Consider the following 14,096-nt stretch of genomic DNA (forward strand, 5'->3'; position numbering starts at 1 on the left):
GCACTTTACGGGCCATGAATGTTTTAAGGAGCAGGAAGTACAATTTGAGCATTGAGAGGCTGCTTTGTTGAGAGATGCGGCAGTCAGAATCCATGATGTATTTCCTGAGGACAAAGCCTCGATGGGTTATTGGGAGCCTTGGGGCGCGCAAACCCGAGGCCGGCACCAGGCAGACCAGGGCCCAGGCTGCTGGGCTGTCTGGGTGGGTCTGACCTCGGGCAGCATGCTATTGTCACTCAGGAAACTGCTGAGGATGCCGTCACTGCTTTGATGAAAACCTAGAAGTTTCCAGACCATCGTGTGGAATAACAAAAGACAGTCACAACTTTGCTCCATTTTCTCTTTGCTGAAGCCCTGGGCTGCAGTGGGTACTCTGGAGAGACATACTTTGGTCTACTTCCCTTACCCAGGTTTGATTCAGCCTCCGTGGCTCACCTCCTTTGTTGTTCTCCATGTCTGGCCACAAGCCCCAGAGCCCGTTATTGCTTAGGCCATTTCACCTTTCCCGAAGTGCTCCACAGCCTCCGTCAGAACCCTCAGCTGAGTCAGCAAAGGGCGTATCTGAAGGAACCTAGCGGCTCTGCAGGAGTCAGCCCTATCGCTTGGGAAAATCCTGTCCTCTCTGACCTCCACGTCTGCCCGGGAAAGAGGGTGTGAGAGGAAGGGTGAGCCCCTTACAAGGTACCGAGCTGACCGTAGAGGCCCCCGCAGGCTAGCCAATGTCGCCATCTAGAGGCAATTTAAAAGTATCTTGCAGCAAGAGGTAGGCAACTTCTATTTTTGTTAATTCTTGAAATGCCAACGTTTCATTTTCTTGCCCTTGCAAGTTCAGAATCCCCTTTTCATCCATGGTGTGGCTTTGGCGGCATCTGTGACCCGAGGGAAGCCCTCCTCCAAAGCCGCTGGTGTGAGGCCAGCGACGGGCACAGCTGCATCCTATCAGATCCAAGGCCCCTCTCCTGTTACACTCACTCACTCCACCAGATCTTAAAAAATAAATCTTTTAATTGCTTTGTAATTGGCACAGATGGCATAATTCAAACTCACATTTTTATTTAATAGACTCTGAAATACCACACTCTAGCTCTGACCAAGAGTACAGGGATCACACCGGTTACAGTTTTACAAAATTACATTCAGCAGCATCCAGTTCTGAAAGTTATTTCATAAAATTACAGAGTGGGGCTTGAAGAAATAAGAAAAAGCCATCTAAGTAATAAACAGCCCAGCCCAAAGTATCCTGCTGCTCCATTAACAAGAAGAGCTGCAGTTCCGGCTTATAAATAGTGTGTCCGCGTGGGGTGGAGGCAAGGGGGGGCCTGGAAAGTGCTCCTCGGAACAGGGACCTCAAGGTCAGTCTGGCCTGGTTGAGACTGTGAACCTGAGCTGGCTTTGAAGGAACCTTACACATCTGGGGAGCTATAAGAATCACTGGTCTTTGATAAGAAATCACCGTAAGAGAATCATATCATTAACTCCTCATCTCTGTGGGGCCCGGGGGGGGGGGGGGAAGCTCAAAGCCCTGTCTCTTCAGGAGGATGTTAGAAAGGCCCAAGTCCCATTCATGTTACCCCTACAATTTTCAGGGTCAACAGGACAGGGTAGTCAATGACAAATTCTCGTCAACAATCATTTGGGTTTGGGGCATTAACTGGAACCATTTCCTGAAGTTACCTGTACTTCTATTCCAGAGTAGAGAGGAATATTTACTGAGTGGGGTGGGCGGGGTGGGGGCAGCAAAACCACCTTGTTCCAGAGCAGCAGAGATGATTACTCAGCAGGGCTTTCCATGAAGTTGGTAATCACGGGGAATTTTCTGTTACAGCCAATGACAAATGGGAATTCCTCTGACTTTGGTAATTACAGGCATCTGTGACCTAGTTTTAACCTGGGGAAGGCATTCATGGGTTGGTTGGTGCTCCTGGACAGGATTCAATACTGAACTCAATTCCCCGCTGTTGATTTGGTATTTGCTCTGCAGAAATGTCGGGATTTCTCAGATCCAATACAAAGCTACAACGTAAAGCGAGCCTCCTTTGTTAGACACGGAACACAGATGGTTTCCATCAGTACACACGATCCTCCGCGTGCTCTCACCAGGTCACAAGGAGAGCACGGTAGTGCTACAACCTGGGGAACATCAGAGCGGAAACCCAGGTGAGTGCATAGTCAGTCTTCCCCGACGGGGCCCGAGGGCGGCGAGCCGCTGCTGGCTGTTCCTCAGCTCAGTGTGCCTGTGTCACCTCCACTGCGGCTTTCAGGTCTGCCGCGGACTTGTCCAGGGCAGGTTTCTTTGAGTAATCTCGCTCTCCAAAAATGGTGCTTCCTATGCGAACATTTGTAGATCCTACCTCAATCTGTGGGAGAGAAGAGCACGTGTTGAGGGCTGAGTGTGAGCTAATGAACGCAGCCGGTACTGAAGCTGTGCCTCTCATTCTTGCTCTCGAGGGGCCTCTGAGGGGATGGATGGTGACGCAGCTGAGGTGGGGGTGGGGGGAGGACAGTGGTTTTCCTCGGGGGCGATATGACCTCAGAGGGGTGTTTCAGAAACAAGCAAGGATTTCTTTGGCTTTCACAGGTATAGCACACGTCCCAGCGTGTGTGTGTATGTGTGTGTGACAGACACACAGCAGCACACACGCTCTCTCAAATTCTCTGGTCGGGCAGATGAAAAAGCCTTATCATCATCTCTGTATGGGATCTAATTCCATTTTACTCAAAAACACAAAGTATTTTTGCACTGTTTTAATCTATACAATTTTCCAGCAATGCAACTACTGTCTACACAGAGGGAAGTTTATTCTTTGATTTCTGCAACTTTGTTACTTACTGTTCCAGAAGATCACACATTTGAGCTGACAATACAGCACAGCTGTACCGTGTACGTTGGATCTACACATAAGATTAAGCCTCAGACTTCATCATGACTTACTGTCATGTATCTATATATAAGTGTTTACATAGCAAGATGTCTTTTAGAAAATTATGGTTTAATTTCTTCTTATTTTCCTTTAGATTCCATTTAGGGAATTATGCTAGAAAATTAAATTACGTGTTAGGCTATATGTTTTATACGTTTCATTTCAAAAAGAAGGGGATGATAACATATACTTAAAATACACACTCACATACATAAATAAAGAAGGGGTGGAGAATATTAGAAGAGTTGAGAACCACTGCTACTGGATGCCCTATTGCTACAATGAGGCACTTCAAAGGTTCCTCCAGCAAAACCTGGCTCTCGCTGTGGCCTTTGGGACCCCGCCATCACACAGTACCCAGAAGGACACTCACTGCGTGCTGGAAGTCCGTGGACATGCCCATGCTCAGCTCCACCCGGCCAGTGGGGATGCTCAGCTTCCTGCACAGCTCCTCGCGGAGGGACGACAACATCTGACAGAAAGACACGTGCGACACCTGTTTCATCCCTGCCTCTCCACAGGTGCCTGGGAGCGGCGGATCTGAACACCTCTGACAAAGGTTATTTATTTTTCATGGTTTCAAGGTCTGTCAGAATTGCCAGGAGTTACTGAAAGCGTTTTTTCCTTCAAATTATCCTATTTTTCAGAAAGAAAACTCTCAGTTCCAGAAGAAGAAGGAGCTCGTTTTCTCTAAAGAGTGTGTTTGAGCCGGGTTCAGACTGAGCTGAGAAAGCTCTGTAGGGTTTTGGAGACCTGCTCTCTTTTCCTGGAGGAAACATTTTGGAAGAGGGTTATAACCTCTGACAGACGGCACCTGGGGGTCTTCGAAGTTTGCACAAACAGCCAGCCCTTCGGCGGCAGTGTGCTAAGACATTCCTTTAGCACTTGGGCGACCCCCCATCCCTGGTCCCCGTACCTGGAAGTCCGGATTTGGTCCTTGACTAAGATCGTGCCCAAAGCTTCCTATGGTCATCAGCCCCACGAATTCCAGGCTGGGGCACTTGGCATTTATGTGTTCCACCATGGCTACTGTCTCTGATGGTAGAATGCCATGTTTGCCTTTACACACACACACACACAAAATAAAAATTAAAAGAAATTGAGAACCCTTGTATCAAAATGTTTTAAGTAGCCAGAGATAGGGTCCATTTTCACCCCTCCTTTGTAACAGAGGAGGCAATCCTCGGACAAGAGGGTCTCTTGTTCTCAAGTCCAAAACAGTAACTTTATGTCTGAGGTCTGCATATAGTTCCCCTTCTGGTCAGGTTCTGAATTTCTCAAGAGAAGAGCTACACGTTGAACTCTCACGATTCTGTAACAATATCTGAGCTGAGAACAGCTAGAGTACAAAGAAAAGAAAAAACACTGCTTTTCTTGGGGTACCAAGAAGATTCACATTGCCAAAATGCCAGATTGACCTCAGAGCTTTCCCCCCCAAACCCGGTATTTCTATAGCTTTAATAATTTATTAGTAAAATAGTAAAAATGTAAAATAAAGTATATATCACAGTTCTGACTACATATCTGGTACATTTAACTGAACTTGCTAATTAACCACTAGAGGAGGGATCTGCACAGCTGACTGTTTCTTATGCAGTTATAAGGATACTGACACTGTCTTTCCCTCATTTATCAAATGTAGATGCTAAGAACACTTATTTCAATAATTAATCAGGGAAGATTATAGCTAATTATCAAGAAGTGATGTGACAGATTTGATCTGGAGTCTTTTTCAGATTTACGATAATTGTTAAAATTTACTGAACACTTACTGGTGTGCCAGGCATATGTGGCAAATCCTAAATGTTTCTCTTGTAATACAGTAGCTCTATTCAGTGAGTATTCTTCCTATCTCTGTTCTAAACATGAAACACATGGAAGCTCAGTACCATTTCCAAGGTCACACAAATAGACACTGTGGGCCTAGATTTGAACCCAGGTAGCCTGACTCCAGCCCCTATTTGGAAAACAGAGGCCTATACTGAGCTCCTCCATGCTCAGATCTGGTGAATATGGGTGCTCTGATGGCTGGAAGCAAGTGACTGATCTGTAAACAAACTGCTAACAAGTAAGACGTGCAAGGTTCTATGCCAGTGGCTTCACCTGTGCGAGCACATTTGGTCCTCACAACAGTGCTATCCCATTGTCATTGTGTGGCAAGGAGACCGAGGTATGGGGATAGGTGATCTGTGCGAGGTTACAAAGCTGGAAAGTGGTGGGGCCCAAACCCAAGGTGCGTCTGACTTCAAAGCCTGTGCTCTGCTCCCCGTGTTACACTGTTAGCCCTGTAATGATATTCACTGCCGGACACTCACACTGCTTTTCCTTCTAGTTTCTCCCAATGTAACACTAAATAATTTATTTTTTAGGGCCCAAGAAGAGTGACTTCTCATATAATTTTGCAACTTCTTTCGGAAGTGATGGTGACTTCTGGGAATTTTCAGGAGATCAAAATCACAATCCCCTTCTTGATTCTCCGTCTACCTCCTCAAAAATTAATAACAAATCATGATGTATTAAAGCATACCATGTGGGCTGGCATGGATGCCCTTGTGCCACCTAGATCCTACATAACACAGCTTACTTAACAGTCTGTGATTTCTTTCGATCACCTTAGTTATCAGGTAAACTAGGCCAGCATTCTTCCTGGGCTTCCAGCATCCTAAGGGGAGGAAAAATCTACAATACAGTTCTGGTCACTTACTCTCTTCTCCACTGGTGTTAATCTGGACCATAACCTTTAACCTTTCGGGAGAACCTTTTTTCTGCCACGAACTGTTCACTTTGTCTGCCAGCTTCACAGAATCCAGTGTTTCCAGCATGAAGAGATTGGGGACAGCTGAAACGAGAAAGAAGCAAGGAAATTCTTCATGTATCTCAGTGCAGCAAGCAACAGCTTTTGGTGGATGGAAAAGTAATCTTTCAGAAGAGAGAAAGACAGTTAAGTCTCAGTTCTACTAAGAAGACTTAATGTGAAAGTTTTACCAGATGTAAGTTCAAGTGCTAGGCCATCACTGTCTAACCAGCAAACACGAATGAGGAGCGGAGGACACTGACGTGCCGCAGTGACGCGTTGCAGTCCTGCAGCACCGTGGCCGCACACTGCGAGGGGCTGACAGTCGCAGGGCTCACCTCACTTCCAACTGAGAGAAACAGATCAGGAGGACAGGGCGGAAAGAATAACCAGTGGAAGCCGAAGGGCTTCTCTGGCACGATATTACCGTGTTCTTGAACTTTGCAGGATGGGGGCACTAGAAATGATGCCATCAAGATAGTGAAAAGACAACCCGTGGAGTGGGACGACATATTTGCTAGTCATTTATGATAGGCCTGGTATCCAGAATATGTAAAGAACTTTTATTGTTCAATAAAAAGATAAATAACCCCATTAAAAAATGAGCAAAGGATTTGAGAAGACATTTCTCCAAAGAAGACATATAAATGTCCAATAAGCACCCAAAAAGGTGCTTCACCTCATTAGTCACAAGGGAAATGAGAATAAAAACCATCACAAGATACCACTTGACATATTTTTTTTAATACCATTTTATCTCCTTTGCTGACTTACTACTCTAACTCTGTATTGTGTTATTTTATTGGATACCTTAGGTTAAACTTATCACAGTCTACCTTTAATGGTGTTACACCACTTCACATAAAGTCTAAGAATCTTATAATAGTGAACTTCTGTTTCTTCCTAGCTATTCTTTATGCTATTGTTGTAATGTATGTTGTGTTTACATGTTAGAGACCCCACAGTACATCATTGTTTTTGCTTATATAACATTAAAATAAAACAATAGAGAAAAATAAAATCAATCTTTGAGAAAACGGATAAATCTCTAGCCAGAGAGACTAGAAAAAAAGAGAAGACAGAAATTACTAATACCAGGAATGAGAGAGTTGACATTACTACAGCCTTTTCAGATATTAAAAAAGATAATGGCCCTGGCTGGTGTAGCTCAGTGGATTGAGCACGGGCCTGTGAACCAAAGGATCGCGGTTCGATTCCCAGTCAGGGCACATGCTTGGGTTGCAGGCAGGTTCCCTGCAGGTCAGTTCCCTGTAGGGGATGCACTAGAGGCAACCATACATTGATGTTTCTCTCCCTCTCTCCTTCCCCTTTAAAGATAAATAAAATCTTAAAAAAAAAAAGATAATGAAGGGAATTACACACAACCTTATGCCCCTAAATTCATTAATTTAATGAAATGGACAGATTTATTGAAAGACACGTAGTACCAAAGGTAATCCAAGAAGAAAGAGATTTTGTGAACAGCCCTATATCTGTTAGTGAAATTGAAATGATATTTAAAAACTTCTCCATAAAGTAATTTCTGTTCTTCACTGGTAAATTGTACCAAACAGTTAAGGAAGAGATAACACTAATTCCACACACCAACTCTTCCAGAGGCTTAAGGATGGAATACTTCCCAATTCAGTCTATGGGGACAGCATTACCCTGATAGGAAACCCAAATAAAGACAGTTCAAGAAAAGGAAACTAGAGACCAATGTCCCTTGGGAATATAGATGCAAAAATTCCAAACACCACCTAACAAATCAAATGAAACATTACATTGAAAAGACAGTACTTTATGACCAAGTGAAGTTCATTGCCAGGAACGCACGGTTGACTTAACATATGAAAATCAATAAATGTAATTCAACATGTTAATAAACTAAAAAAGAAAAATCATATCATCATATTTAGAGTTTTATCTTACCCATCAATTTGTTGACATTCTGTTTCTGTAAGTGGCCAATGAAGTGCCATTTAATCTCAGGACATGAAGACAGAACCTGAAAAGAAAAAGGTAACTATGTTTGACTTAGATTTTTTTCTTTTATCCTCATTGAAGGACACTTTTTTATTGCTTTTAGAGACAGGAGGGTGATGGGGGGGAGAGAGAGAGAGAAACATCGATGTGAGAGAGAAACATCAACTAGTTGCCTTCTCATATGTTCCTCAACAGGGACTGAACCCACAACCTGGGTATGTGCCCTGAGCAGGAATTGCACCTGTGACCTTTTGGTCCCTGAGACCACACTCAACCAACTGAGCCACACCAGCCAGGGTGTGGCTTCGATTTTTATGGAGGTCTAGCTGGCTCAAATACTTTGCATACTCTCTCTTCTGACCTTTCCTGTCTATGCAATAGAGCACTACCACCATCTTCAGCCAGGCTCCTTAGAAAAACATCTAAGGCTTCTGTTCTGTTTCTCTTCCTTGTTCCCATCAAATCCCTCCATCTTTTACATATCATCCATTAAGAATCAACTGACTAAAGCTTTCAAATCTCAAAAGGATCCTAGATTACAGCAAGCTCCTAAAAAAATCACCATTTAAAAAAAAACTGCAAAGGAGAAAACTATAATCTTAATAAAGAAAGAAAACCTATATGAGAAATATTGGGGGCCCAGGGTAAATGTAGACATTTCTACCACCAATCCAACTTCCTGGTGTAAAACTCAACCACCAACATGGGTCTAATTTTCCAAAGAAATGTTGAGATTTAGATACAAACTCAAGATTTCAGATATGTACTTACTTTAGGATTTGATGCTTTTTCTAGCAGTTCTTGAACCTTAGGGTAAAAAGAAAGAAGGTCAGAAGTTTGGCAAACATGACTCTTCCAAAGGAGGTTTGGAAAAGGGCTCTTACATAGTTCTCTCCGAAAGTGCGCTGGCCGTGACTGTAGGCCTCAACCACCATGTCTGCGGGCTTGGTTTTGCTGACGGCTACCAGCCGGGGCTGAATGTCTGGGAGATCCTGCCGAGAGAGAGCCAGATGAGTGAATGGTTGGGGACATTATCCTGATAAATCCTGTAAGATAGATCTTGTACAAAAGATCAGCATAGATCTTAACTTGGTATTTGGTAAGCTCCATTTTTCCAATACTGCAGGAAGATCAGCACCAAATCATGTTGAGAAGTATGTCTTTCAAATGTACTGCATTTAGCCCAGGCTGGTGTGGCTCAGTAGACTGAGCTCTGGCCTGCAAACCAAAGGGTCGCTGCTTTGCTTCCCAGTCAGGGCATGCGCCTGGGTTGAGGGCCAGGTCCCCAGTAGGGGGTGCAAGGGGCAACCACATATTGATGTTTCTCTCCCTCTCCCTTCCTTTCTCTTTCTACAATTAAATAAATAAAATATCAAAAACACCCAAATGTGGGAGTAAAAGACAGAAAACTTGAACAATTAAATAAATAAATTTAAAAAACCCAAATGCATAGCATTTAAATCTGATATGTTAGCTACTTTAATATCTAGCAAAAGATAGTTCTTAGGAGAGCTGGACAGGTTAGTAAAAGCAGTACATTTCCTTAAAATGCAGTTTTTGACCAACTATGTCAGCATCACCTGGGCCTCACTCCAGACCTACTAAATCTGAATCTCTGGGGCTGGACTCTGAGAATCACCTTTCAGATAAACTCTCCAGGTGCTTCTCTAGCACACCAGTGCTGGAGGTTTAAGAGTCAAGTCAGCCCTGGATGGTGTAGCTCAGTGGATTGAGCACGGGCATGTGAAGCAAAGGGTTGCCGGTTCGATTCCCAGTCAGGCACATGCCTGGGTTGCAGGCCAGGTCCCCAGTAGGGAACACTAGAGAGGCAACCACACATTGATGTTTCTCTCCCACTCTTTCTCCTTCCCTTCCCCTCTCTCTAAAATAAATAAATAAAATATTAAAAAGAAAAAAAAAGAATCACTTCATTACAGGAAGGCACCACTCTCTGACTAGAAGGAAGGCCACTTCTGGTTTCTGAAACCTCCAGGTTAACCATTTTGGAAGCTCATTCTGGTCCTGGTGTAATTATTAGTGTTGACCCCAGTCACATTCAAAAGCAGCCTGCTTAATTATATAATCTATTGTTCAATCTAATGAAGAACCAGGGGCAGACCTCAGGGAGGGACATGAAACCACCTCTGGACTCAGGATTAGAGCTATCCGACCCCCTCCCAAGGCCAGTACATGAAGAGCAAGGCTTCCCCAAATTCTACTGCAACAAAATCCACACTGAGGCAGTAAGAGAAGAGAGTCACCTCTCCTCACAGAGTTCAGTTTTCACGTACGCCATCACCCTTTTGCAATTTTTACAGAATCACAGTATCCCCAAAGGGCCTGAAGAGTCAGGCCAATTACGAAGAATTTCCTCATCTTTCTCAGGGCTATATTAACAGTCTTTCATAACATCATGTCATAACTCCTGGGATTATGTTGATGAATTGATGGTTTCCAGACAGAAATGTGGAATGGACAGATTTGCTGGGACAATCTCCAAGCATGATGTTTATTAGGGAAACCCCTAGTTTATCCTGGAGAATCACTGAGAATCATAGAACACTGACTCCAGGAGTGAGCTTGGAGCAATCAGAGTTCATTTCCTTTCCTATGCAGATAAGGAAACCCTGGGCCAAAGTAGTTAAGTGACTTGTTCAAGGTAATATTGAACTAGTAGCCAAGGAAAGGCCACACCAGTACAGGTTTCTGTCTGAAGGCCAACATTCTTTGTGTGTGTATGTGTGTGCGTTTTATTTTTATTTTTAAATTATGGCTTACTTTGTATTGGTTTAAATCAACACAGTGATTAGACAATCGTATGCTTTAAATATGTTCCCCTGATACTTCCAGTACTACCTGTCGCCTTACAAAGCTAATGAAATGGTATTGACTATGCTCCCTATGCTTTATGTGCCTGTGACTATTTTGTGACGGCCAATTTGTACTTCTTTCACCCATTCCCCCAACGGCCCTCCCCTCCCGCAACCACCACTCCTCTCTGTGTCTGTGAGATCCAGGCCCGCATTCAGAGTCTGACACTGCAGGTACAGATGAGAAACCTTTGACCTCTCTGTTGAGGTATGTCTAACTCCACACCATCCAGCTTAAACTTGCACAGAGGGAAGCAGATATTGACTGACCCTTGGTCTAATGAAATTCCAGGAGGAGACAACCATAAGAGGTGTGTGTGTGTGTGTGTGTGGGGGGGATTCTCTCCATAAGGGGGTTAGATGTCAGCTCCCCTGTGCTGGAAACATGAAAGTACAGCTCGGTGCCTCCGATCAATACTATCTTCAATACTATCTGCTTCGCCTACACATGGAACTGACATTTACTGAGCATCTACTAGGTGTTAGACGTTGCCACACACGTGATATTAGGCAGATCTGGCCTCCTTTGCCGTGCTCTTGAAGGAGACGACTTCTCTTGCTGCTGTTGGGCACAGGCCTGGCCCTTCCCCCGTCCCCTAAGGCTGCTGACTCCCACACGAAGCGGGACGAGCAAAGGCTGCGATTTATGCCCGGAGATTGGTCATTTTCCCGGAGCAGCGGATACCTTCCGTTCCAGCCAAGCCAACCTCCAGGAAACCTGACGGACTCACCTCGAGGTCACTGAGGAAGCCCTTCCCTAGCTTCTGGGGGCTCTGCGACCCGTGCCAACGCCGAGGCGGTGGACAGGTCCCGCCCCTCCGGGAGAACCCTCTGCGTCACCGTGACGACCCATTCTCACGCGGGTGTCCCCCTCCTCACAGCGGCCGCCCACTGTCCCCACGCGGTCCCCTTCCTCACCGGCGGCCGCCGCGCCACCGCCTGCTGCACGCGCTCGTTCACGGTCCGCAGGGCAAACGCGACTCCCAGCTCCGCCGACATGCCGCCAGCTCTCCACATCCCCTAGGGATCAACGTCGAGACCCAAACCGGGGTACCCCGGGGTTGAGACCACCTTCCGGTCCCATCCAAATTACGTCTCCATAGGATTCCAATCAGCGCTCACCACTGAATCGTCTTGTCCAATCGACGCCGGGCATTGCGGGGGCGGGGCGGGGGCGGTGTAGTGGAGGCTCCGCCCCTTGGCAACGGCCATCTTGGGGAGGTCGCTTTGGACTGGATGGTGGGGCTCAGGGCGCAGGGCGCAGAGCGCGGGGGGCATTTCTGTGCCGCCGGGAGAACCTTCAAGGACGTGTCGCCTGATGCACTGCTGCCCCCGCCTCAGTGGAACCTTTCTGAAGCAAAATCGTGGCTTGCTCCTGCTGTCCTATTTTCTTTCAAAATGCCTCCCAAATTTCCCAGTCCCTGGCGTTCAGATAGCTGTGAACCAAGATTTCTGTGCGCAGGAACCAGGATTAAAAGCTGCTAGAGTGGAGGACATCCCTTGTAGAATCTCAGTCTAGTGAGGAACCGCTGAGAGATATAAACGACATGGCATGACTCGATGTACAGTTTCATCTTGGCATCCTTTAGACCAGTGCTGTCCAATAGCACTGGTGACTCACATATGTAATTAAACAATTTCGAATAGACACATAAAAAGTAAAAACGTAATGATACAATTTATTTAACCCAATATATGCAGAAAAAACTTTAAACATGTAACCAATGGAAAAACTTCAAACAAGATATTTTCTTTTTATCGCACCCGGTTTCCAAAATCGGGTGTAGTTTTGACCTATAGCATGTCTCAGTTGGAGCTCTCCACACTTCAAGTGGCAGAAGCCACCTGTGGCCAGTGCTGCCTTGTCGGAGTGCACAGGTGGCCTGGCATGAGCTCAGCCCACATTCGGTCTAGTTCTTGAGTCTCCCATGTGTCCAGCGCTGGGCAATGTGAGAGCCGTAAACAGGAGAGAAGCCAGACAATACGGAGATGAAAAGGTAAAATGCTAAATTTGTCAGGTGGTGAAATAGTAGGTGATGTGGGTAAGTAGGAAGAGATCCGTTTTGTTAGGGAAAGCAGTTTTTGGTTGTACTGTTGATTTTCAAACATTTAATTCAACTCAATGAAGTGGGATGATATTTTGTTGCTGAAAGGGCTCACGTTTGTTCTCCAGGTTGTGTTGAAGTGACTGGAAAACGGGTGATATTCTTACTTTCTTCTCTCATCATCTTCCCAGACCCCAGGGGCTGAGATGAGGTTTCACATGTTCTTGCCATCAAGGACTTCTTTTTGGGAAGTCCCCATTTCCCAGGTACACATAACTAGGGTTGTCAAAGACATTAGGAGAAATTGTATTCAAATATCTTTGGACTTCGTCTCTAGCCCTGCCAAAGTGGTAATTAAAAAATGCCTAGAATGGCCCTTCATGGTGTGAATAGAATAACATTTGCTATAAATACAGAGTTCAAAGGTGCTAGCCAGCAGTTGGTGGTGGGAGGAACAAGGGGATTACAGTGATGAGGTCATGGGAAGGGATGTATAGAGCAAGAACTGGGTGAGCACCAAACACTTAAAGTGACCTGTTATTTGGAAAGCATTGAAAAACCATAGGCCAGGTCAGGTCAGGTCTCTTCTTTGAATTATAAGGTCAATCCCTCTAACCCCACCATCACAGTAGCTCCCAAAAGGGTATCAGGAGAGTGATTTAAACTTTCAAGGCAGTAAGTGTAGTGGTGGCCAGATTGGAGGGAGGTGGCACAGGAGTGACACAAGTTGAATCTTGGTTTCATCACTAAACTGGGATCTTGGGTAAGTTGCTGAACTTTCCAGTTTTTCATTCATAGAGTCAACATCTCCTTCAGAGTTGCATTAAGGAGCAGTCAAGATAACGTAATACACTTAGAAGACTGCTCCCTGAAACTGCCCCCCACCCTCTGCTTATCCATTTAGTGCACATTTACTGAGGCAGGTCTCTGTAGAGGTACCCTGGGCCAGACCAAGACGAGGGAGGCAGGCTTTACTGTCGATTCATTTCTAAGATGCTTTTTATCCCCAACCTTCTGTGACCTGATGAAAATGGAAGGACAAAAAGACCCCGGTGACCCCGGTTGCATTATCTTTTCCCATTTTTCAATTTCTTTACTTCTTAGCTGTTGTTTTTCAATCAACTTTATTCCACTGTTTTCTCCATTTTTACATTCTTCTCTTCTTCTTCCTGGGATGTCAACCATCTTGTTTATCTATTAATTTTTTAAAATATTTAATAAAGATTTTATTTATTTATTTTTAGAGAAGGGGAAAGGAGGGAGAGAGACATTAATGTGTGTGTGCCTCCCACAGGCCCCCAACCGGAGACCCGACCCACAACCCGTTCTGGGTCCCTGACAGGGAATCAAACTGGCGACCTTTTGGTTCACAGGCCAGCACTCAATCCACTGAGCCACACCAGCCAGGGTTATTTGTTTATTTATTTACTTACTACAAGAGAGGGGAAAGGAGGGAGAGGAGGAGAGAAACATCTAAATG

At 45.1% G+C, this 14,096-nt stretch overlaps 1 protein-coding gene across 2 annotated transcripts; it reads right to left on the reverse strand.

Annotated features, from left to right (window-relative positions):
- Positions 1–985: 985 nt before the first annotated feature.
- Positions 986–11,677, reverse strand: PLPBP (pyridoxal phosphate binding protein). 2 transcript variants are annotated; one of them, XM_037166946.2, is made up of 8 exons: positions 11,490–11,677; positions 8,586–8,693; positions 8,473–8,508; positions 7,648–7,723; positions 5,626–5,760; positions 3,838–3,980; positions 3,295–3,393; positions 986–2,357 (listed from the first exon to the last, which is right to left on the reverse strand). In XM_037166946.2, the coding sequence occupies exons 1-8, from the start codon at positions 11,586–11,588 to the stop codon at positions 2,226–2,228; spliced, it is 828 nt and encodes a 275-aa protein (XP_037022841.2). In that variant the 5' UTR covers positions 11,589–11,677; the 3' UTR covers positions 986–2,225. The 2 variants fall into 2 exon arrangements, with proteins under 2 accessions (XP_037022841.2, XP_037022842.2); XM_037166947.2 differs by lacking the exon at positions 11,490–11,677 and adding an exon at positions 11,303–11,381.
- Positions 11,678–14,096: the final 2,419 nt, after the last annotated feature.

This window comes from Artibeus jamaicensis, unplaced genomic scaffold (assembly GCF_021234435.1).
Source record: "Artibeus jamaicensis isolate MK-2021 breed Jamaican fruit bat unplaced genomic scaffold, CSHL_Jam_final scaffold_833, whole genome shotgun sequence".
Classification (NCBI taxonomy): domain Eukaryota; kingdom Metazoa; phylum Chordata; class Mammalia; order Chiroptera; family Phyllostomidae; genus Artibeus; species Artibeus jamaicensis.